The 22,592-nt window shown below is 38.8% G+C and overlaps 1 protein-coding gene and 1 pseudogene across 1 annotated transcript; one reads left to right on the top strand and one right to left on the bottom strand.

The window, feature by feature from the left end:
• Nucleotides 1-7,404: 7,404 nt before the first annotated feature.
• On the top strand, nt 7,405-8,343 carry LOC124093787 (olfactory receptor 2L2-like). The gene is given in 1 exon segment (XM_046446343.1): nt 7,405-8,343. A coding segment is annotated over 1 exon segment (939 nt).
• Nucleotides 8,344-21,234: 12,891 nt separating this feature from the next.
• Nucleotides 21,235-22,172, bottom strand: LOC124093783 (olfactory receptor 2L13-like; annotated as a pseudogene).
• Nucleotides 22,173-22,592: the final 420 nt, after the last annotated feature.

Genomic DNA, 22,592 nt, shown 5'->3' with positions numbered 1-22,592 from the left:
CCAACACATGCCACCTTGTCAGGTATCAGATGGCATGGCTATGTGGGGTTTTCTCTGTGTCAGTGATCATGTCATTATTCTTTGTAGTGATGTCTTTCTTAGAGATCATTCTTTTAGTTATTCCTTATAAAGGTAAGATTTTATTTTTTCTTAGATTCTGATAGATAATTTTTCTGGATATAGCAAATATGGCTGGCTTTTTTTTTTTACAGATTGGAATATTGTCCCTCCTTCTTTTTAGGGTTTAAGTTGAGAAGTCAGAAGTGGCCCTTATTGCTTTATCTCTGAAATGATCTAACTTTATTCTCCTACAGCTTTTCATATTTTTTCCTCAGTTTCTATATTAGATATTATGATTGTGTTGTGTCCTGGATAACTTCTTTTTTTATCTTTTCTACTTTGTGTTCTTTATGCATCCTGTATATGTATATTCATTTCATTTCTAAGGTTTAGAATGTTTTCTGCTATTATTTTATCAAAAAGGTTTTTAATGACATCTGTCAACATCTCCGTTTTCTCTTCTATCCAAATGACTCTTACTTTTATTCCCTTGACCTTGTCCCTGAGTATGCTGCATCTTTGTGTGCTCAAATTGTATATGAAATTTCTGATCATAGCCTTTCAGTTGTTTTTATTTTTTCATTGCATACTGAGTGTTTAAGTTCAGATACCCTGCCTTCAAGACCTGAAGTTGTGTCCTCAAGGCCTGATTGTCTATGTGATCTTATCTGTTGGAAATACTTTCAAGGGAATTCTAATTTGATTCATTGTGATTTTCATTTCCAGGAGTTCTGATTGGTTTCTTTTCAGAATCTCTATTTCTTTATTAGAATTGGTTTTCACTTCCTATATTTGTTCTCTTAATTTGTTCTTTTTATTATCTTATTTTTGCTCACTGAACATTCTCATTATCAGTTTTTTATAGTCCTTCTCTGGAATTTTATCCTTTTCTTTTTGAGTGGGGAAGGCTTCAGTTTGGGTGATGAAAAATATATAGGGGTGTATGGTGTTGATGGCTGTACCAAAAGTGAGTCTGCTAAATGTAACTGACTGATGCAGCAAAAATTGACTATCATTATAAATTTTATTTAATGTATATTTTACTACAATTAAAAGGTTAGGAAAAATAAGGTAACCTGGATCCCGAGGACCTCCTTCCCAATAGAAACATACCATTGTTTGTTTAATTATGCCATTGTTTGTTTAATATTTAATTTCTGACATAAGAACAATTTGAAATTAAATGTTACCGAAAGCAAATTAAAGACTGTACCCCAAGTGTCTAATGTTCTAAGAGCACCTTCTAATGTGTTTATATTAAATTTACTGCTTTCCACTGTGGTGAAGTAAATTTACTATCAGATGATTCAGAACTATAATTCTCATGTAGACACATTATGATGATGAACTAAATGAATGACAATGCATAAAAAGATGCACTAAATTAATAACAATACATAATATACTTGAGTAAATGCATTTGTTTGTTTTCCATTTGAACTGAGCATTAACACACCTAGGATACATGTTTAAAAAAAAAGAAGAAGAACTTGTTCCCATCTTGGCGAAAGGCCAGTCAGTGCTGGTTTTGACTAATTTCTGTCAGCAATGTCTCAGTGGAGACTGCTCACAGAACTACACACGCACACACGCGCGCGCACACACACACACACACACACACACGGCTAACTCAGATCCATGTAAAGTTGGGTGACTCATGGTTGCTCCTGAGTCTTCCAGGAAACATTTCAAAAGGCAAATAAAGAGATAAGAAATGATTATGGCCATTAGTTTGAAAAATATTCAAAATATTTACTCAGAAAATGAATTTGACAATGAGAACATGCTAGGAGCCCTGTCAGCTACCCAATCCAGGAACTTCATAAAAGAGGACTGAGAAGAAAGGAACATATACTAAAGTTATTTTTATTGATATAATTAATATTAGATTATTCCATTATTAGATTAATTAAAAGCTGCCATTTACAAAGTACTAGAGTAAGCAATTTGTAAACTTAGAATTTCCTTTCACCAGAGAACTTTTAAAAACAATTGACTAAAATGGGATTAAAAGTTACATCCATAGTGATAAGCCCACAGTATATAGATGATAAACTTTCTTTTTCTTAAAAGTAGACAAAATACATGTGTATGTATTCCTTACATACTTATAAACTTTGCAAATCATGAAGCTCTTTTTATGTCTAAAGCAGATTGCTATACAATTCTGGCAAGAATTAGTATAATTGCTAATACCTAATGCGATTTGAAAGTGAAATTGATAATACAACCAATGTCTGATATTCTCTGTAAAATTGTTTCCTGGATTTATGGTAAGATTAAGGTTGGAACCACTCCACACTTAGGCCAATCATTTGGTAAGTGAGTGCAGTAATCAAGGTAGGAAAGTGCGTTTAGAAAGTGAGGGGAAGTGGAGCTTGAGCAAAAGTGGCTGCAGTGCTGTAACTGAACCCAGCCTGGGTGCCAACCCTTCTATATGGCCTCAGGATAGGAGGAAGGAGAGTCGAAGGATGAGTGTGTGCCTGGAGCCTGCCTTTGACATGCAGGCATAATGTTGGGGAGCACGCTGACCTACATATCCTATGTGATTGACAAGCAGACAGTGCGCTTGCTCCTTTTAAGCAGAATCCCATAGTGGGATCCTTGCTGTTGTCAGGAATACAAGGAGAATTCACACAGGGGTGCTAAGTACAGGTGAGTGTGTCTTCTGGACCATGAATTCGAGAGGCTGGGTGTGTGGAACAATGCAAATGTGGTAAAAATAACATAAAAAAAAGTAGAAGAAAGCAAGATCTTGAAATATTTAAATTGTAAGCACTACAGAAGCTTATGTGGGTAAAAAGGTTCATTTCCCCCAAATTCTGAATCCTCTAACACCTACAATAAATTTTCACTTTTATTAGTTTTTTTTTCTTAATTCTTTTTTTTTTAATTTGGAGAGTTAGAAAGATAGCGACCCTTATTTCTGAATTGTTGCCTCAAAATACTGAAGTGTAAAGACAGGTTATCAATTTAACTAAGCCTAAAATGTAAGCATCTGTATCTGTCTATCCATCCTTAAGTCTAAATTACCAACAGGCAATCAAAGGAAAGACATTCAGCCTCTTTTAAATCGACTTTATAATCTATGTAATGATAGTGCTTCCATTAACACCAAGGATGAGAGGTTGGGATAAAATGTGACTTGAAAGTGGCACAAGTTCTTGGCATCTGTCAGTTTCCCACAGCTGGGATTATCGGGAAAGTTTCTGTCCCTGTCTTCCTTTCTCTGCCCAGACCTTGTCTAAGGCAAGTGTTTTCTTCTCTAAGAAGCTGTTGTCAAGGTTTTTCTTTTTATTGCTCTTTCTTCATATTTATACTACCATTAAGGTTAATGCCCAAACCACAAACTTGTAGGGGGAATCAAGACAGGTGAAAATTTTTGTGAGTGGTTTATAAATAGATTATTTGTTACTTCAGTGGAGGAATGAAAATAAAAGAGAAAATAGTTTATTTGGATCTTTTTATACAAACACAAAAGTATTCTTTTCCTTTTAGACTTTGATACAGATATTGATGTTGGGAGCTCTTTCCTGTCAGATGCAATCTTTATTTAAATGAGGCTATCATCCCACAGGAAGAGGAAAACACATAATTGGAAGAATGCTTACTTTGCAGTCATGAACTCTGATCCCAAAGAGCAGATTTGATATGGCCCTCCTTATTTCTCTTTGGTGATGCTTTTTTCTCTCCATTAAAGTCAGAGTATATTAGCTGCCTCAGGGACACAGGACATAGTGGACGGTCCTATGTAAAATGCCAATGGTGGATGAAATGGCAATGTTCATTTTACTGATGATTATAGCTTACCTTTCAACCTTGTCAATCATATGAACTATTTACATAGCTTCAGGCTCTGGTACCCACCTAATATGCTGACCTTGTGATGAATCCAAATGCTAGGGTGTGATAAAGATCTCTCTCCCAGAAATTTTCCTGAGCCATGCCAGTGGCCACAGAGTCCTCAGGAATCGATTGCTGCATGGAGGCACAGGGTACCACGGTGAGTTTCTTACTAGCCACTTGAGGAGTCACATGTGCAATACTTTCAGAGCTTTCTATTTGTTTACCCTGATGTGATTTTATACATTTTAAGGTGTTATCCACATAACGCATAAACAGAGCATCAACATCCGCAGAATAAAACAGCCAGCTCCAAACCATCCCCCTTGTCACCACAGTGAATGCTTCACTGTCTCCAAATTTTGCTAATATTTTAAACACTATGCTTTTCATCTCATGCTTGATTCCTAAATCTAAAATGTCAGGCCATCTTTTATGACTCAAACCAGCAAGGATGGACGTGGACCCTGCACTCCCCTCACTCATGTCCCTTGCCCTGCCCATCCTCTCAACACACTCACAGCCCCCTTTCTATCTGGGGAAGCAGGTGAAAAACATAATTTCATATTTAATTTATTGATAGTATATAAAAATATAAATTATTACAAAATCTGTAGGTATTTAATTGTTGTTCTGCATTTATTCTCACTATTGTGATGTTTCCTTAAGAAGCTTCTAGGAACTTATTCTGTAGCTGATAGTGATAATTTATGAGGATTATATTTAAGATGGCATTTGGAATTTTTAATAAAATACCTTTCAATATATTATTTCTCATTTTTTTCAACTTTACATGCTGTTAAAGTATGGAGCATGTATATTTGTTTGTTTGGAGAAACTGGTTGTATTGACCGTTATTAACTCAATACTCATGTCACGTGTATTATCAGGAATGCCTGTGCATATTGGAAGGCCATCTGATATTATTTCCCTTATTCTCCCTTTTCTAAACTTCAAGCATTTGTGTTCCTATGTTGCTTTAGTTTTCTTTCTTGTAGTGTCTCTTAACTTTATGTATGTCTCAGATTTCTAATAGGCTCATTGAGTCCATTATATCGATTGTGATCATTTTAATTTCAAGTTAGTTTGGTTCTCTACTATTCGTTGTCATGACACTTATTTGCCTGTATACTTAATCACTTTTCCTGTGACTCTGATGATTTGTCATTAAATTTCCTGTGCATACCCATTGTCATTTTTTTTTTTGGTGCTGAGGATTGAATGCAGAAGATCTTACCATCTGGGCACCACCCCAGCCCTTTTTATATTTTATTTAGAGACAGGGTCTTGCTAAGTTGCTCAAGGCCTCACTAAGTTGCTGAGGCTGGCCATTAACTTGTAATCCTGTTGTGTCAGCCTCCTGAACTGCTGGGATTACAGGCATGCACCACTGCACCTGGCCTCCCCATCTTCTCTTCTAAGGCATTCTGTGTGTGCCCCTGTGTATGAGGGTGCCCGCATGTGTGGGTGCACATGTGTGTGTGCGTGAACATATATGTTGTGCTTCCCTCTTTCATCTGCAGGCTTTCTCAGCCAGTGGACCTGGCTACTCTTGGGCCTGGCCAGCAGGGCTCTCTGCTGATGGCATTTTTCCCTGGAGAGAACCACAGCACTGCACTAGATCTCAAATTCCCATACTTATTTTGAAATAAAAATAGACATAAATACAAGAAATAGAAGAGCAAACAAAGAAGGAGCAAGGAAAGGCATTGGAAGGCAAGGTGTAATATCATGTGAGCTGTAGGGAAGGGGAGACAGCATAACCACCAGCAGACGATTGTGGTGTTCAGATGTTCAGGGAAGGGGTCTACCACAGCGTTCTGAGTGTGGGTGAGAAAGCGAGGAGAAGGACCTTTGGTAATTTACACTGGGCCATAAGAATACATCATAGATTTTTGAAGACATGAACTAAAAGATGGCACCTGATTTGAAGGGAATCTGATTCTGCATTATTGAAAGAAAAGTGGTGCAGGGCTGATCAAAAACACACGTGGGATAAGAAGTGGGTTTATTGTCAGGAGCCTGACAAGGCTGATCTGCAGAGAGAGGGACAGCAGCAGCAAGGAGGAAATGTTGGAATGACTTTCAGTTTACAGCTAGCAGCTAGCAGCTGTAAGCAGCTCAGAGTGCTTGAAGAATCTACACTTGTTCAGGCCTGATAGGAGCACCTGCAGGATGGGATGCTCTGCTCTAGCGAGCCATTAGTGAAACCACATCCTTAGCACTTGTTGCCAAGCTGCCAGGTCAGGAAACTGAGGACCAGGAGCTTCAGGAATGGAACTTCTAACTTAGAAATCCCCTCCCCTATGGACCTAGACCCTTCCTGATGATAGCAATATTTAGAACATCCTCATAGTGTGGTTACATTAGGAAGAAGATGATTGGCTTATGGACACTATCTTGCTCGTGTATGATTGATGGGCATGCCCACTCGAACCCTATAACAGTTGTATGCATTCCAAAAATAAACTGAGCTACTGGACGACAACCTGAGGTGGGTCTCCAGCCAGTTCTCTCACCAGCTCCCAGAGTCTCTGTGTTGATTCTACCCACCGTGACAAGGTAGCCGAGCAACTAGTTGACCAGAACCACAGCAAGGGAGGGCAGCAGCGACCCCCTTGAATGTCACCTTTGACAATCTAGAATCATGGCCACAGGCTAGGGGAGGGTTTAGTCTTGATTGACACAGAAAACACCCTCTGATCTTGTGGAAGGCAAGTTTGTTTCTCAGGAACAAAACAGGCAGTTTTTCTATCTCTCAGGAGGAACAGGGAAACTGGCATGTCCCTTTATCTTCACAAGGAGAGAACAGGGAAGCCAGTATGTACCCATCTCAGGGGCTGGTAAGCTGTGTCTATCTCTCAATGAGAGAACAGGGAGACACTGACACCTCTCCAGACCAGTACGTTTTATCTCAGGCTAGTTTCTATTTCTAGTTTCTATTTCTTGGGAATAAGAACAGTATTCGTAAAGTGGGGGTAGGGAAAGGAAGATGGCTGCAATCATGCCAACAGTCATGTGTAATGATCGCTCACAAAATGAACTAACTGTTTAAACTTGAATTGGTAAATGAGTTCATTTTTGGAGGTAAAGCTAAGACTGAAATATGGAAGAAAAGTCACCCCCGCCCCTGGGATGAGAAAAATGTATCCAAATATGAGCTATACTTTAGACATTTACATTGATTTCTATGCACTTACTCATAAGAGCTCATCTTGATGACAGCTGATTCTGTAGGGGAATAAATACCCATATTCTAATAAAATCATTGCAGAAATATGCTATTTTCATGACTGCACAGGTTTTATAAAAATGTTGGCCATGTTTGCTACCTTAAGATATATTTATGAAGAAGGAAAATGGGATTCCATTTTCAGAATAGTTTATTCTTTATCTAAGAACTTTAATAATTCACAGTCAAAATAAATGAATGATTCTAAAATACCTTACTGTCTGTGTAACTTTTTGTTTCATGTGTTTGTAGGAAAACCTAAATGAATGATGGAAAATTATAATCAAATGTCAACTGATTTCATCTTGCTGGGATTGTTCCCACCATCGAGAACTGGCCTTGTCCTCTTGGCACTCACTATGCTCATCTTCCTACTGGCTTCCATTGGCAACCTGTCCATGATCCTGCTCATCCTCATGGATGCCCGTCTCCACACCCCCATGTACCTCCTCCTCAGTCAGCTCTCCCTCATGGACCTCACTTACATCTCCACCATTGTCCCTTAGATGGCTTCCACTTTCATCCTGGGAAACAAGTCTATCTCCTTCACTGGATGTGGGGTTCAGAACTTCCTCTTCCTCACTATAGCAGGTGCAGAGGGACTGCTGCTGGCATCTATGGCCTATGACCGTTATGTGGCGATTTGCTTTCCTCTCCACTATCGCATCCGCATGAACAAAAGAGTGTGTACGTTCATGATATTGGGGTCTTGGATGATGGGCTCTGTCAACTCCTGTGCTCACACTGTATATACTCTGCATATCCCTTATTGCAGATCCAGAGCCATCAATCATTTCTTCTGTGATGTCCCTGCCATGCTGCGTCTGGCCTGCATGGACACTTGGGTCTACGAGTACACAGTGTTTGTGAGCACCACCTTCTTTCTCATGGTTCCATTCACGGGTATTGCATGTTCTTATGGCCGGGTTCTCCTTGCAGTCTGCCGCATGCACTCAGGGGAAGGGAAGAAGAAGGCCTACTCCACCTGCAGCACCCACCTCACCGTGGTGACCTTCTACTACATACCCTTTGCTTACACTTATTTACGCCCAACATCCCTCCGCTCCCCAGCAGAGGACAAGGTTCTGGCTGTCTTCTACACCATCCTCACCCCAATGCTCAACCCCATCATCTACAGCCTGAGGAACAAGGAGGTGATCGGAGCCCTGAGAAGAGTCCTTCACAGAATTTGGTCCATGAAAATGTAGTCAAAGTTTTCTGCTTTAATCCTTATAACCCAGATAACATTTATTCAACAGTGTAAAACGGCAAGAATAACCTTATCCAGTGACTACAGCCAAGGAACTAAAATTAATCTACAAGATGTGGAAATACTAAGATTAGACAGAATAATTGTATTTTTTCTCATCAAAATAATGGACATGTATTATCCAATAACATGAAGGCACTAGGATCTGGTTGATTTGCTGAAATGAAAAAGTAAAAAGTAGAAACTATTGAAATTATTCCACCTAATGGTTGTACCATATTTTATTTTTTTCCTGTGTTTAGTAAATTATCACAAAATTACATTGAAATTTTAATGTCCATAAGTAACTGAAAATAATTTCTTTTTAATTTTTAAATAATTTACATGTAAGGCAGACTACAAAGTTTACAAAACTTTTGCTTGGTATATAAAAATTTACTTCAAATAAATGCTTCAAACTTTTTCTTACACTAATGGTAATTTATAGTTGTATGAAGTATAAATAAATTTTCTTGAGATTTAGTAGTTCTTTTATCACTAATTGGGATATGGGGTAAGTTCATATTTTCCATGAGAGAGGCCCTGCATTTATCTGATTGAATTCCATGTTTGTAGTGTATTTAAAGATCTAAGGATCAGTAATTATATCTGGAAAAATATAAATTTGAATTAGAAGATTCAGATGCATTTTTAAATATTAATAAAAAAATTGTCTCTAACAGATGAACAAAGGTTAGACCATTGGAGCAATTATGCAATTTCTACAATCACACTACTACAACTTTGCATCCTGAGTATCAATCAGTAACCTTGGATCCATATTCTCTTTTATGGACAACATAATTTTTTTACTTCCTGTTCTCATACATTTACAATACCAGTTTGTGTTGAGAGAGTCATCTTCTCTGTACCAGTGCTTTTTTATCAAGATTATAGTTTTTGTTCTTTTAACAACTGTTGATGGAACTGCCACCATGACATTAAGACCAGCTTTGCAAAATAACTGCTAAACCCTCCTTTCAGAGCTTGCCTGCTTGCTGAATGACCTGTGCAGATTTCTCTTTGTAATGAACTCAACCTTCACTGCATTCTTGGCATGCCCAATTCTGCACCAGCCTGTGTGCGGGCATCCTGCAGTGAAGCCCTTTAATGTATTGCCAGATAAATTTTTTTATTGGTGCTTCATCTCCCTATTTTTGTTTTTTTTAATTGGTTTTTCCAGTGACATTCTTACAAAGAATGTCAGAGACAATCTAATATTTCGTGCCAGTTATCTCTTTACTACCAGCATATATGGAGAACTCAAAGTCGATTAGAAATGATTTTGTGAAATCCTCCTAGATCCTCTGGCTCAGGGGAATTATAAAGTTTGCCTACTATCATGGGACTGCACCCAGGGGCTCTCCTTCCTCTGACATCACAAGGTGTGCAGTAGAGAGAAGCAGCATTGCTCAAGTTTGTGCCATCTGCTATCACCTTTATAAGCATCTACTCCAGATAATCTTGCATGTTGGGCAACGGTGCCTCTCGGGGAGACTGACCTAATCCCTCTCTTCCTACAGGGTCCCTCGATCCATGTTCATTGTGCACTTTTTGGCCATGTTTCACACAGTTTTAAATCTGTAGTCATTATTTCCACTTCTTCACATTCATTATTTCCCCTCCAACTGTGAGGTGCACATTTATAACACATGGTATCTCCTTGAGTAGATTTATAAGGCATAGGTTGCACACTTACAGTTATCTTAAATAACATTTTAGGCAAGTTTGCTTTAGGGAAAGGGAAATGAATATTTTATCCTTTTAGTCTTTTTGTTTGTTTGCTTTTTGTATCAGGGATTGAATCCAGGTGTGCTTTACAATCAAGCCAAATCCCCAGCCTGTTTTAAACTATTATTGTTTTTTTTTATTTTGAGAAAGCTTCTCACCAAGTTACTTAGGGCCTCACTAAGGTGCTGAATTTGGCTTTGAATGTGCAATCCTCCTGCCCCAGCCTCCCAAGCCACTTGGAGTAGAGGCATGTGCCACCACTCCTGCTTTTACCTCATATTTTGAAGAATGAGTGTATTTCTCATCACAGTTGTGGTTCACTAGTGTGATAATGTGCAAATTATAAAGGATTAACTTTCTGTTGTAATATTTACCTCAACCCCACTATTAATTTTTTTAATAGTCTTAACATTGTGAGCAAATGTTACTTGTTGTTGTTTGTTTTGGTACTGGGGATTGAACTCAGGGCACTAGACCACTGAGCCACGTCCCCAGCACTATTCTTGATTTTATTTAGAGAGAGGGTCTCATTGAATTGCTTAGGGCCTCACCATTGCTGAGGCTGGTTTTGAACTTGCAATTTTCCTGTCTCAGCCTCCAGAGCTGCTGGCATTACAAAAGTGCTGAGCAAACATTTTATCAGTCCCTAAACACTGTGAATTTACAGAAATTCAGTGGATATAGAGGTGCACAGAAACCTCCAACAAATTGGAGGACCCATTTGGTATTGGGTCCTTAAACACAGCCCTTTCATCCCATTGCCACACTCTAAACACTCATAAAATATTCTTGTTTCTTGCTCTAAATATTTAAAAATATATAACCCATCAATAAATGGGCCAAGAACTGAACAAACACTTCTCAGAAGATGATATAAAATCAACAAATGTATGAAAAAATGTTCATCATCTCTAGCAATTAGAGAAATGCAAATCAAAACCACTTTAAGATATCATCTAACTCCAGTCAGAATGGCAGCTACTATGAAGACAAACAACCAATAAGTGTTGGAGAGGGTGTGGGGAAAAAGGCACACTCATGCATTGCTGGTGGGTCTGCAAATTGGTGTAGCTAATATGGAGAGCAGTATGGAGATTCCTTGGAAATCTGAGAATGGAACCACCATTTGACCCTGCTATCCCTCTCCTTGCTCTATACCCAAAAGACTTAAAACAGCATACTACAGGGACACAGCCACATCAATGTTTATAGAAGCACAATTCACAATAGCTAAACTATGGAACCAATCTAGATGCCTTTCAGTGGATGAAAGGAAAAAAAATGTGATATATATATATATATATATATATATATATATATATATATATATATAATTTTACTCAGCAATAAAAGAGAACAAAATCATGGCATTTGCAGGTAAATGGATGGCATTGGAGAAGATAATGGTAAGTGAAGTTAGCAAATCCCAAAAAATCAAATGCCGAATGTTTTCTCTGATATAAGGAGACTGACTCATAGTGGGGTAAGGAGGGAAAACATGGGAGGAATAGATGAATTCTAGGTAGGGCAGAGGGGTCAAGGGAAAGGGAGGGTGCAGGGGATTAGCAAGGATGGTGGAATGTGATAGACATCATCATCCAAAGTACATGTATGAAGACACAAATTGGTATGAACATAGTTTATATGCAACCAGAGATTTGAAAATTGCACTGTATATGTGTAATAAGAATAGTAATGCATTCTGCTGTCATTTATTTTTTAAAATAAAATCAATAAAAAAATAAAATCCACCCTAATTATAATTATGTTCTTTGGATATTGTGTCCTTCCTAAAGAGGTTTTTATTTTCTGAAGTCCTCCAAACTCAAACTCAAACACATAGATTTTTTATATCCTTTTTTTTTGTGTGTAAGCAAATAACAACATTAAAACAATATGCAAGAATTTCATTCTATTTTTACATTTCACTGCATTTCAGGAGGGTGAAAGTATTTTCCGTGCTCATGCTGTTAGGTTTGACACCTCTTGGTTGTTCATATCTATAAGAAAAGTTTACTCATGTAAATAACATGATAATAATATAAGGGTATCATGCAATTACAACATCAGAGGAAATCATAAACAAAGAAAGTACTGCCAGATTAAAAACCTATGAAATTGTAAAAAGTTGGTTTGAATTAAAAATTTAACAATACGATTGTTTGTATTCCTATTGCGAGTCAGTTCTACTTGTAAACTTTTTATGTAATTAATATTTTCTAAGTAATTTTTTTATTTCTTATTACATAAATGATAGAAGAATTTGTAGATTAGTATTCAAAAAATACTTTTCTTTATAAATTGATTGAACTTGGAATTTTAAGTTTGAAAGAAAAATATAAACTATTGAAAAATGAGAGAAAACATACAATATGTTTTCAACATTTACAATATAAAGATTTTATAATAACTGAATTTGCAGAGTGAAATTTGCATAAATTCAAATATAAAATACATGGAAGAGCCCTACAATTATGAGGTAAATAATGGATTATTTATTCATTATTAAAATATAAAAAACAGTTAAATGTGTAAAAAATTATGACTATCAGTGCAAATATGTAGACAAGAAATGTTACTAATAAATAAAATATTACTAAAATAAGCATGCTAAACAGCACAGAGATGTGAGAAATGACCTTACTATTGACTGCCATCAAATATTGGTTACAAAACCAAAGAATCTCTTGTTTTACTCACTAATCTATATGTAAATGATGTTAATTTAAGAAATAAGTGAAGATAATAAAATTCTCTTAATCCCAATAGTTTGCTTTTGACAACTTGTCAAGAAAAAAAAATCATAGAAAAGGTAGTGCTACTAAAAGCATAAAGTGGATGGATCAATAAGATAATATTTAAATAGATAATTAGGGTTAATTAGGTCAAACTTGTATAGATAATATTGTAAATATTTATCAAAGTTTAAATTTATGTTTAAAGCAATTAGTTAAAAGCATATTATCTATAAATAAATAATTTAAAAGAAAAAAAACATGCACTTGTGTTTATATGCTCAAATATTTTGCCTTAAGAAGCAGAAAATGAATTTTGGGCAATGTATTCAAGTGTTTACTTTTCAAAATGTTGCTGTAATATTCTACTATTAAAAATAGTATAAAATTCTGTATACTGTCAACATTGAATATGTTCACATTTAAAATTAAACAAAAGAGTTGTGGTTTATTTTGATCAAATATGCTGGTATATTTCTTATTTTCAGTATTATGCTTAGTAGAAGCTCACAAGAAGCAGGGCTCTGCCCCATCAGCAGTCTGCTTGGGCAGGTGGAATGGTTTGTCTGCAGAGAAGTGCCCTTTGCCTGCTGTGTATTGGCATCTCTGTTCTGATAATTCCCTTCTGCAGCAGAGGTCCATCCTTCCCCAACATGTTCACAATAAAAGCCAACTTCTGGTAATTCATCATGCCAGAACTTTCCTGCAGCCACCTCCTTGTTCCTCAAGCTGTAGATGAGTATGTTGAGCATGGGTGAGAGGATGGTGTAGAAGATGAAGACCCTTCATCCTGCTCAGTTGTGTGATAGGCTCTGGGCAGGAAGTACTTGCTGATGGCTGATCCATAGAGGAGGGACACCACAATCACATGAGAAGAGCAGGTTGCCAGAGCCTTGTTGATCTCCATGTTGGATCCTGACTTCAAAATAGTGGAGAGGAGGCCACTCTTGGATACACACACACTAGGACATTGTGATAGTTTGGCTTACTTCTAATTGACTGTTCACCAAATGCATGGTATGTGATTATCTAGAAACCCATCTTTACAGGACTGAGCATTTGTTTCTCTGGGTCCTTTTCAAAGATCAAATATATAAATAAGAGAGACAGCATCAGATAGACATTTTAGAATTATTATATAATTTTAACTTATGTTGTTAAATGATTTGCACCTATAATGTCTCCCATATGAGGCCATTAGGGCAGATATTGGAATGAGCAGGAACACAATGCTACTGACACAGAGACTGTTTTCATAAAGAGAGGTGTCAGAACAGATGAGTTTCAGCAGAGCGCAAATCTCACAAAAGAAGTGGTGAATTTCCCTGGATGCACAGAGGGGAGAGCCATGGTGTAAACGACCTAGACGAAGGCATTGAGGAACACCCCCAGCCAGGTTCCAGCCACAAGGACAATACAGATAATGGGGCACATGAGGACCAAATAGTGCAGTGGGTGGCAGATAGCCATGTAGCAGTCATAAGTAAGCCATGACCGCCAGGAGGAGGCTCTCAGCACCCACTAGAGTCATGAAAAAGAAGATCTGAAATCCACAGGTAGCAGAGGAGATGCTGCTTCTTCCAGCCAAAAAGTCAATGCCTATCTTGGGGGTAAAGGTGGAGCTGTCCAAGAGGAACAGATGGCTGAGAAGGAAGTACATAGGGGTGTGGAGGTACATGTCCAGCCCAATTAGAGTCAACATCATGCCATAGCCCCCAAGGGCCACAAGGAAAGCCAGGAAGAAAGGGCAAAGAGAAGCCTGGGGGCTTGGGTGTGGTAGAACAGGTCCAGGAGAACAAAGTCAGCTCCCATGGTCCCTTTTGTTCCTCTCCATACCACTCTGCAGCTGCTGCCCTGGAGAGGGTTACAGGAACTTCATTGCCACTCTCCACCCAGAATCCCACTGCACTCTGAAATGGGCCGGTTTCATCTTCTCCATCAACACTGTGTGTTCTTGCTATTGCATGACAGAGTCACCATTCTAAAGCACTGGTCTGTGTCAAACAGGAGTACAGATGTCACCTAGGTGGGATATGTGGTAAACAGGCTCAATAAAAGTTCTATTTCTACAGCCTCAGTCATCTGCTGGAACAATGTTCTCCCTCCAACAAACAGTAGTGTTACTGAGACATTAAGACTTTAGACACACTAGGACATTGTGACAGTTTGGTTTACTTCTAGTTGGCTGTTCACCAAATACATGGTATGTGATTATCTAGAAATCCATAATTCCAGGGCTGAGCATTTCGTTTTCAACCTATAAATAAGAGGGACATAGCATCAAACAGTTATTTTAGAATTATTATATAATTTTAACTTCTGTTGTTAAATGACTTGCACCTATAATGCTTAACATACTGCCCCATAATGTGGCTGTTCTTTCGTGCTCAACAGTTTTATGCAGAAGGAACAGTTTGTACACAGAGAGAGATATGGCAGACCCTTCTCTAGACTCTCTGGGTTGTGATTACTCAAGTTATTCTATTAAAATATTCTTCAGTATCTGAGAATCTGAAGTGCTCCCAGTCCTTTTTTTTAATTGCAACTTCTTACCTAACTTTGGTTTTACTTTTCCGTTTTGGGTCCTGGGGATGATGAACACAGGGCCTTGTTCATGCTTGGCAGGTGTTCTAACACTGAGCTGGATCCCCAGCATTTAATTTTTTTGAGATGGCATCTCCCTAAGTTGCCTGGCCTTGACTGGAACTTGCCAATTCTCCTGCCTCAGCCTCTGAGTCACTGGGATTCTAGTGCACATTACCATGTCTGGCAGTTTTTACATTTTTGAGTACTATTTACAATAAGCTATTTCATCTGCATTAATTTATGTTTTAATACACCTGGTAGAAAAAGATCTTTTTTTCCCGTAAAACAACTATTTTCAGAGTAACTATTTTAGACTATAATGTAATATTTGGATAAAATTCAAATTCTTGTATTGAAATCTTAATTTTAATCTTATTTGAGCCATCAGAATTGTATAAATAAGTCAATCTCTTCAACAATCCATGTTACAACATTCAATAATTATATGTTCAGGATATGTTTTTTATAACTCAAAAAATTTGTGAGTCTAATATGCCCTCCCTAGCTATTGAAATGCCTCTAAAGGTTGTATAACCTCAGAAACATTTTGGTAAGTACATAAAAACTGTGTTTCAGAGCATTTCTCAATTTTTCTTATATTTATCCAAAACTAAAGACTTGATGGGTTACTTTATAACTTTATTTTCAGTTGTATATTAGAAGCAACATGAAGGATGTTGGATTAAGTAATGACTCACCCAAGCAGAACAACACATTGGTCATCATAATGCCTAAAACTTGATTAATTTCTTTTGGTGTAAAATAAATCCTATTTTTTTCAGAAATGCTAGATGTAAATTGTTATATTTTATATTTTCTTTGCAATGTCCCATAAGTGTACTTAGGTGGAATGAAGGTTGCCCAGGAAAGTGTCCAGAACAATCATCTTTTCTTGATGTTGGAGTCATACTCTGCCAGTGAGTAAGGAGATTCAAGGCCCACAGGACTCTCCCACAGAGACTCATGTCACAGAGTGCCCCTACCTACACTGTCCTCTGAGGAACTCTTCTTGTTTTCTCTGCCTACCCTCAGGTAGGATGCTGCCTAATTAAAAACTGTCCTTCAAATACTGAGCTCAGTCGAGTTTGTTTCCTTTGAAAAACATAAATAAAAGTATCAATGAGTCACACAGTCACCAGCACCAGAAGCCTCCGTCTGAAGAAGGCCAAGAGGCAATCTCAGCTCAGAATTTCACATTTTCCCTTTGGATCTAGATAATGTCTGTTTCTTGGCTTCATGATTTTTTATTGCTCTCAGCTATATTACTTATAGTGTAAGCAATTGGTTCTTTGTTTCTTCACCTATAAAACTGGATAATATCAGGGTACATGGTATATATGGTCTGTGGGTATAAAGTTAATTTGTTATTGAAAATTTCTTGGAAGAGTGCCAGGTACACACAGGATATTTAGAGCTACACCTCTTAGGTTGACTTTGAATTTTATAAAGGAGTATAAATTAGTTCACAAAGTAGAGTTTTATTCACCTACTGACATCCTCAAACACACAGATTATGGAATTATGCAAGAATTAACTTTAAAAATATTATTTTTAACAATTTTATTTCTTGCTGGTGTACCTCATGGTCCTTTGATAGACATGTGTTTTGCAATGGTCAGCTTTGACTAGTTAGCAGATGCAGTACCTTGTGCACTTGGCGATTTTTTTGTCCTGACAGCACTTAATCTCTATCTTCTCAGCTGTTTTCAACATGTGGTTCATGATTATAGCTGAGGTCAGCATACTGCATGGTAAATCTCTTGAATGCTTCCTTTGAATTCCTGCCAGGCCACATCACTTTCCCAGAAGCTTTGTTGACTACAGTGCCACTCTGCTTCTAAGAGTATCATTTTTTCTGACTCCAGGGTCAAGGTCATATTTTGCTTGTTCTGCTGAGCCTGGCTTGTTTCACACAATGTCCTCTAGGTCACCCATTGTCACTAGTGAGAGACTGTCCCTCCTCTCTAATGCTAAGTGGTAAGATGTCTCTTGCACACACGTGTTTTCTCATTCCATTTATTTGCTGATGCATACCTGGGTTAATTCTGTGCCTTGGCACTGGGAATGATGCTGCCATAGCTAGAGACATGGACTTTCTTTGACACACTGACTCCTGTGGTTTGAGGACACACCCTGCCGAGGACTGCTGCATCCTATGGTAGTTCTACCTTAGGTTTTCCAGGAGCCACTAGACCTTTTCCCAAAGTGACTGCACCAATTGTCATTCCCATTAGCAAAGTGTGTGAATGTTCCGTTTTCTCTGAATTCTCACAAACATGTAGCTTTTGTTTTTTGAAAATAGCCATTCAAATATGTATGAAGTGAACAAATAAATAGGTATGAAGTGGAATCTCTGTGGCTTTTGTTTGAATTTCACTTATGATTGGTGATGTTAAACATTCTTCAAACATCTGTTGATCCTTTGTACATTTTTTAGTGGAATACCTATCAGATCACTTGACCATTTAACCATCAGATTATTTTCTTGCTATTGAGTTGTTTGAGTAACATAAATAATGAATCTCCAGTTCCCCTGATCTTGTCCAACTCTTTACAGCCATACAGCATGTATTATCACAGAAAAAAAAACTGTTTAATATTTTTTCATTCTGCTAAGAAATACTGAAAATAAGGTAATCAAATAAAAATGCAAATCAACACCAGGAGGCACCTCACACAATCCAAAATCATTACAGTCAACATGCCATTAGATCCAACCAAACTCCCTGCAAAAGAGTCACCAAATTCTTAGAAGAAACAAAATACAATGATTTGCATTACAGTTACTAAAAAGAATTAATAAAAAATTAATATAATGTTAATATTAATCTTGTATAATTTGTAGAATTTCAGTTGGATTTTAAAATTTCTACAGTAATATTTCAGTAACCTATGGCTTTATTTATTTTTATTTGCTATTATTATTTTTTCAGTCAAAAAAAATGGAAAGACAAGGTTTTTAAAAATTCTCCTATTCATTAAAGAAGCATGACTTTCTTACTAGGTCACAGTATTTTGAACATGTGTCTGTATTTTTATGTTGATGGAATTATTGTCAGAGTGTTGGCCACTCCATCAAGTGTGAGATCTCAGCTGCTTGGCAGAGGAGAGTGGGAAACCATCACCCAGGAGTGTATTCCCTATGTGACCTCTACTGTCACCTGCCAGTAACAGGGTTTCCTTGGAGAGGAGAAGAGAATGAAAGCAGTCCTCTCTGAGGCAGGCAGGCATGTAGGCAGCCAGGATTATGATCAGCTTCTAGACATCGTTCAGTGGATGCACCACATTGGTGCCAGAGACCCAGACCATCAGGGGGGCACCACATACCTTCTGAGATCTGTGGCAGCTCCCAGGTGTTTTTCAAGAGCACCCCAGGGTGGCCTTCACTGTCCCCACCATTCCAGAAACAAACAAGCTTCTGATTGCCAGTGGTACAGTCATATACACTCTGAAAGGTTGAGTGACTTCTGCCTTTCAGGGAATGCTGCCTTCCACACGGGATGCTTCTGGAAGGCATTGTCAGGAAACAAAAGTCAAAGGTGGGACTTGGTTTCCTATCAGTTCAGATGAACACACAGTGATTACATGGTTGCGAGTGGAAAAAACCAAGCAGTGTTATTCTACAATGAGAAAAGATGGATTTCCCTGGTAACTTGGTGAAAGTGTTGGAGAAGAAACTTACTCCACGTGGGGGAAGGTGGAGTAGAGGAAGGGTCAGGTACCAGCTGCCCCTGAGCTGGGATCCCAGCAGCAGGAGGATTGCTTCCTAACAGGGTGATGGAGGGTGAGGGAGGAAATTCAATTCACTGGAATTCCCATTGGACAGTAAAATAACCATAGAGAGACATTTACAGGTTTTGAAGACAGAACAAAAAGTACTGCATTAGAGATGAGCCAGTTTTGCTGGAGGTGGTGTCTGCTCCCCCTCCCCTTCCCTCCTTCCCTTCAGGCAGCCAGGGAGGGAAGCCCTGGCATTGAACCTGGCACCTGTGAACCTGTGGAAGAGAGGGAGATGGATCTCAACAGACCCAGAAAGGCAGCACGTTGGTGATGGAAAGACACTGAGTTTCTCTGCACAAGCTGGGGATACCCAGGCCTGAGGGAGCCCTTGGCTGCTGGCAGCTGGTGCAAGCGACTGGGAGGAGAACAGACAGTGTCTAGACCCCGCATCTGCACTCCAGGCCTGACCTGGGGAATGTGCATGTGGTGGAGTTTGTGCAACCTGTGCAGGGACTAGCGAGGTTTCTGAGCCTGGGCTCCAGTGGAGTGCGCCGTGTGTGTGTGTGTGTGTGTGTGTGTGTGTGTGTGTGTGTGGTGTGTTTGATGCTTCATTTTTTATCATTTTTGTTCCACTCATCTGTTGTTTTTCCCTGCTCTGGATTTGGAATGGAGGTTTTTGTGAATCTGTAGCATCCCAATCACTTCCTAGCTGCACTTAGGAAAAAGGGGGGGGCGAGAAATAATTATGGTGGTGACCAATATACGGCCTTAAAATAAATATCTGGCACATGAAATGACCTGAATATTACTAATGGCCACACAAAGCAGAATAGTGGGTCAACATTTAATGCAAGCAACAGCAATACACAGCCACAAACTAGATCTGGCACTGAACACCAGGTGTCGCCTGGGTCACTCATCATGTCAATAACACAACATCATGAATGTTGGGGGCAGGAGTTACATTCACTGAACAGTTCTCACAGAGCAGGGTTAAGTACTTTAAAACATTTTTAAAAACCCAGTTTGGTGAAATGGGATAGAACGTGGATGGAGAGTTACCTCCAGGATGGAGCTGGGCATGTGGCCGATGGCTCATGGAACTGACCAGGCAGGCAGATTAGAAAGCACGAGACCCAGTGATACCTGCAGACACAGGCTGCCTGTGAGGCTGGGGAGGGCACAGCCATGCACATGAGAGAGGCACACTGTGTTGACTGCCCAGGTGGTGGGAAAGAAGACCCCAAAGAGCCGCACAGAGGAGGCACTAGTGATAGGAGCCAAGGAGAACCTCCTAGTGGAGTCAAGGATCATGGATGCTGCTGGTCAAATAATTTGAAAAGGGAAGTGAAGGAAAAGTGCAGCATCTGCCCAGGGAAGAGAATGCTCTTTACATAGCACATGCCAGGAGAATTATCAGAGATGTGGGTGACGGTAGAGCTCCTTAGGGTACTATATTGCTACAAGAGTTACAACTGAAATTTAAAGGAAGTGAATGGCTATTTTTAAGGGTTGAGAGTACAATTCTTTGTCCCAAGACCAGGATCATAGTCAGAAAATGAAGCCACATGTTTCTCTGAAGGAGAGGATATTAGCCACCTAGAAGCCCTATAACTTCGTAGACACTGGGTCACATATGTTTGTGGGACACTTGATGGATCTATAGTCCAATTAGCTGTAGGTTGTAAGTATAAATTACACACAAGATTTGACAAAATAGAATGAAAACAAAGTATATAAGCAATAATAATTTCATGTGATGCATGTAGACATAACATTGACTAATATATGTAAGAATATGTACAGTATTGTATGAAATAATTCATAATAGTATAAAATAAAATGCAATTAATATTTGCATTGTAAATTTTAGCATGTTTTGTTTTAAATTAAAATATTAATCATTATATTAGTTTATAATGATCAATATATTATTTCAATTAATTTTACTTATAAATGTCACTAGAGACACATAGTGACATGCATCATTTGCACTATAGTACTGTTGGTCAGTGCTGCATGAGGGTGTTCCAGTCTGCATGAAGAGAAGCCATACAGAGGAGTAGGGACAGCCATGCTCACTTCTTCCTGGGGGAGAACATCCCACACACTCTTCCCATGGCCCCCAGCACCTCCTTGTTCCTCAGGCTGTAGATGATGGGATTGAGCATGGGGGCGAGGATGGTGTAGAAGACAGCCAGGTTCTTATCCTCTGCCGGGGATCGGAGATTCTTTGGTCAGAAATAAGTGTAGGCAAAAGGTGTGTAGTAAAATATCACCACGGTTAAATGTGTGGCTCACACGGTGAAGGCCTTTCTTCTTCCCTCTTTTGAGTGCATGTGGAAGACAGCAAAAAGGACCCGTCCATAGGACACAGTGATGCCAAGGAAAGGAACAATGAGAAACAGGCCTGTGCTCACAAACACCATGTACTCATAGACCCAGGTGTCCATACAGGCCAGAGGAACCATGGCTGGGATGTCACAAAAAAGTGATTGATGGCCCTAGACCTGCAGTAAGGAAGATGAAAGATGTAAAATGTGTGTGCCACAGAGTTGACGAAGCCCAGTGTCCAGGGCCCCAGGATCATCTTCAAACACATGCTTTTACTCATGCGGGTGGGGTAGTGGAGGGGGTGGCATATGGCCACAAAGCGGTCATAGGCCATGGAGGCAAGGATTAAACCTTCTGAGCCGGCCATGGTCAGGAAGAAGAACATTTGCACACCACAGCCCAGGAAGGAGATGCTCTTCTGGCCAGAAAGGAAGTTGATGGCCATCTTGGGGACAGTGGAGGAGATGTACATCAGGTCCATGAGGGAGAGCTGGCTGAGGAGAAAGTACATGGGAGTGTGGAGCCGCGGGTCCAAGAAGATGAGGGCAGTCATCCCTGAGTTCCCCACTGAGGCAAGAACAAACACAAAGATGATCAGGAGCAAGAGAAGGAGGCCAGTTTGGTTTTGAGGAAACAATCCCAACAAAATAAAATCACTTGAAGTTTGGTTCCATTTCTCCATGAAAAGGCACTGCTTTAATTTTCTCAAAAGAAAAATAAAAACAAAACTAAGCAATAAACATGATCAAATAGAAAAAGAGAATAAAAGAAATTAAGTTTATTAGTGTTTGTTTTGAATGAATTGTCATCCATACAACACCACAGATTCTGTTCAATAGATTTTTTTATATAAGTAAATTTATGCTTCAGATAACGAGTGTGTAATAGTTGCTAATATGTGTCTGTATTTTTCCCCATTTCTTATTGGTGCATTACAGTTGGACATAATGATGACATTTGCTGTTACATGTTTGTACAGGCTGAAATACAATATGGCTGAAATCTCTCCCTAGAATGTTCCCCATCTCTCCCTCCCTCCAACTTCCCAGTCCCTTTCCTTACTGATCTCTGATTTTCATGAGATTTCCACTTCCCCTAAGTT

The sequence above is a fragment of the Marmota monax genome, unplaced genomic scaffold, assembly GCF_021218885.2.
Source record: "Marmota monax isolate L192 unplaced genomic scaffold, Marmota_monax_Labrador192_F-V1.1 WCK01_AAM20220418_F8-fsc00444, whole genome shotgun sequence".
NCBI classification, from domain to species: Eukaryota; Metazoa; Chordata; class Mammalia; order Rodentia; family Sciuridae; genus Marmota; species Marmota monax.
The sequence above is the reverse complement of the archived record's forward strand: the minus strand, read 5'-3'. Positions and strand labels throughout refer to the sequence as shown.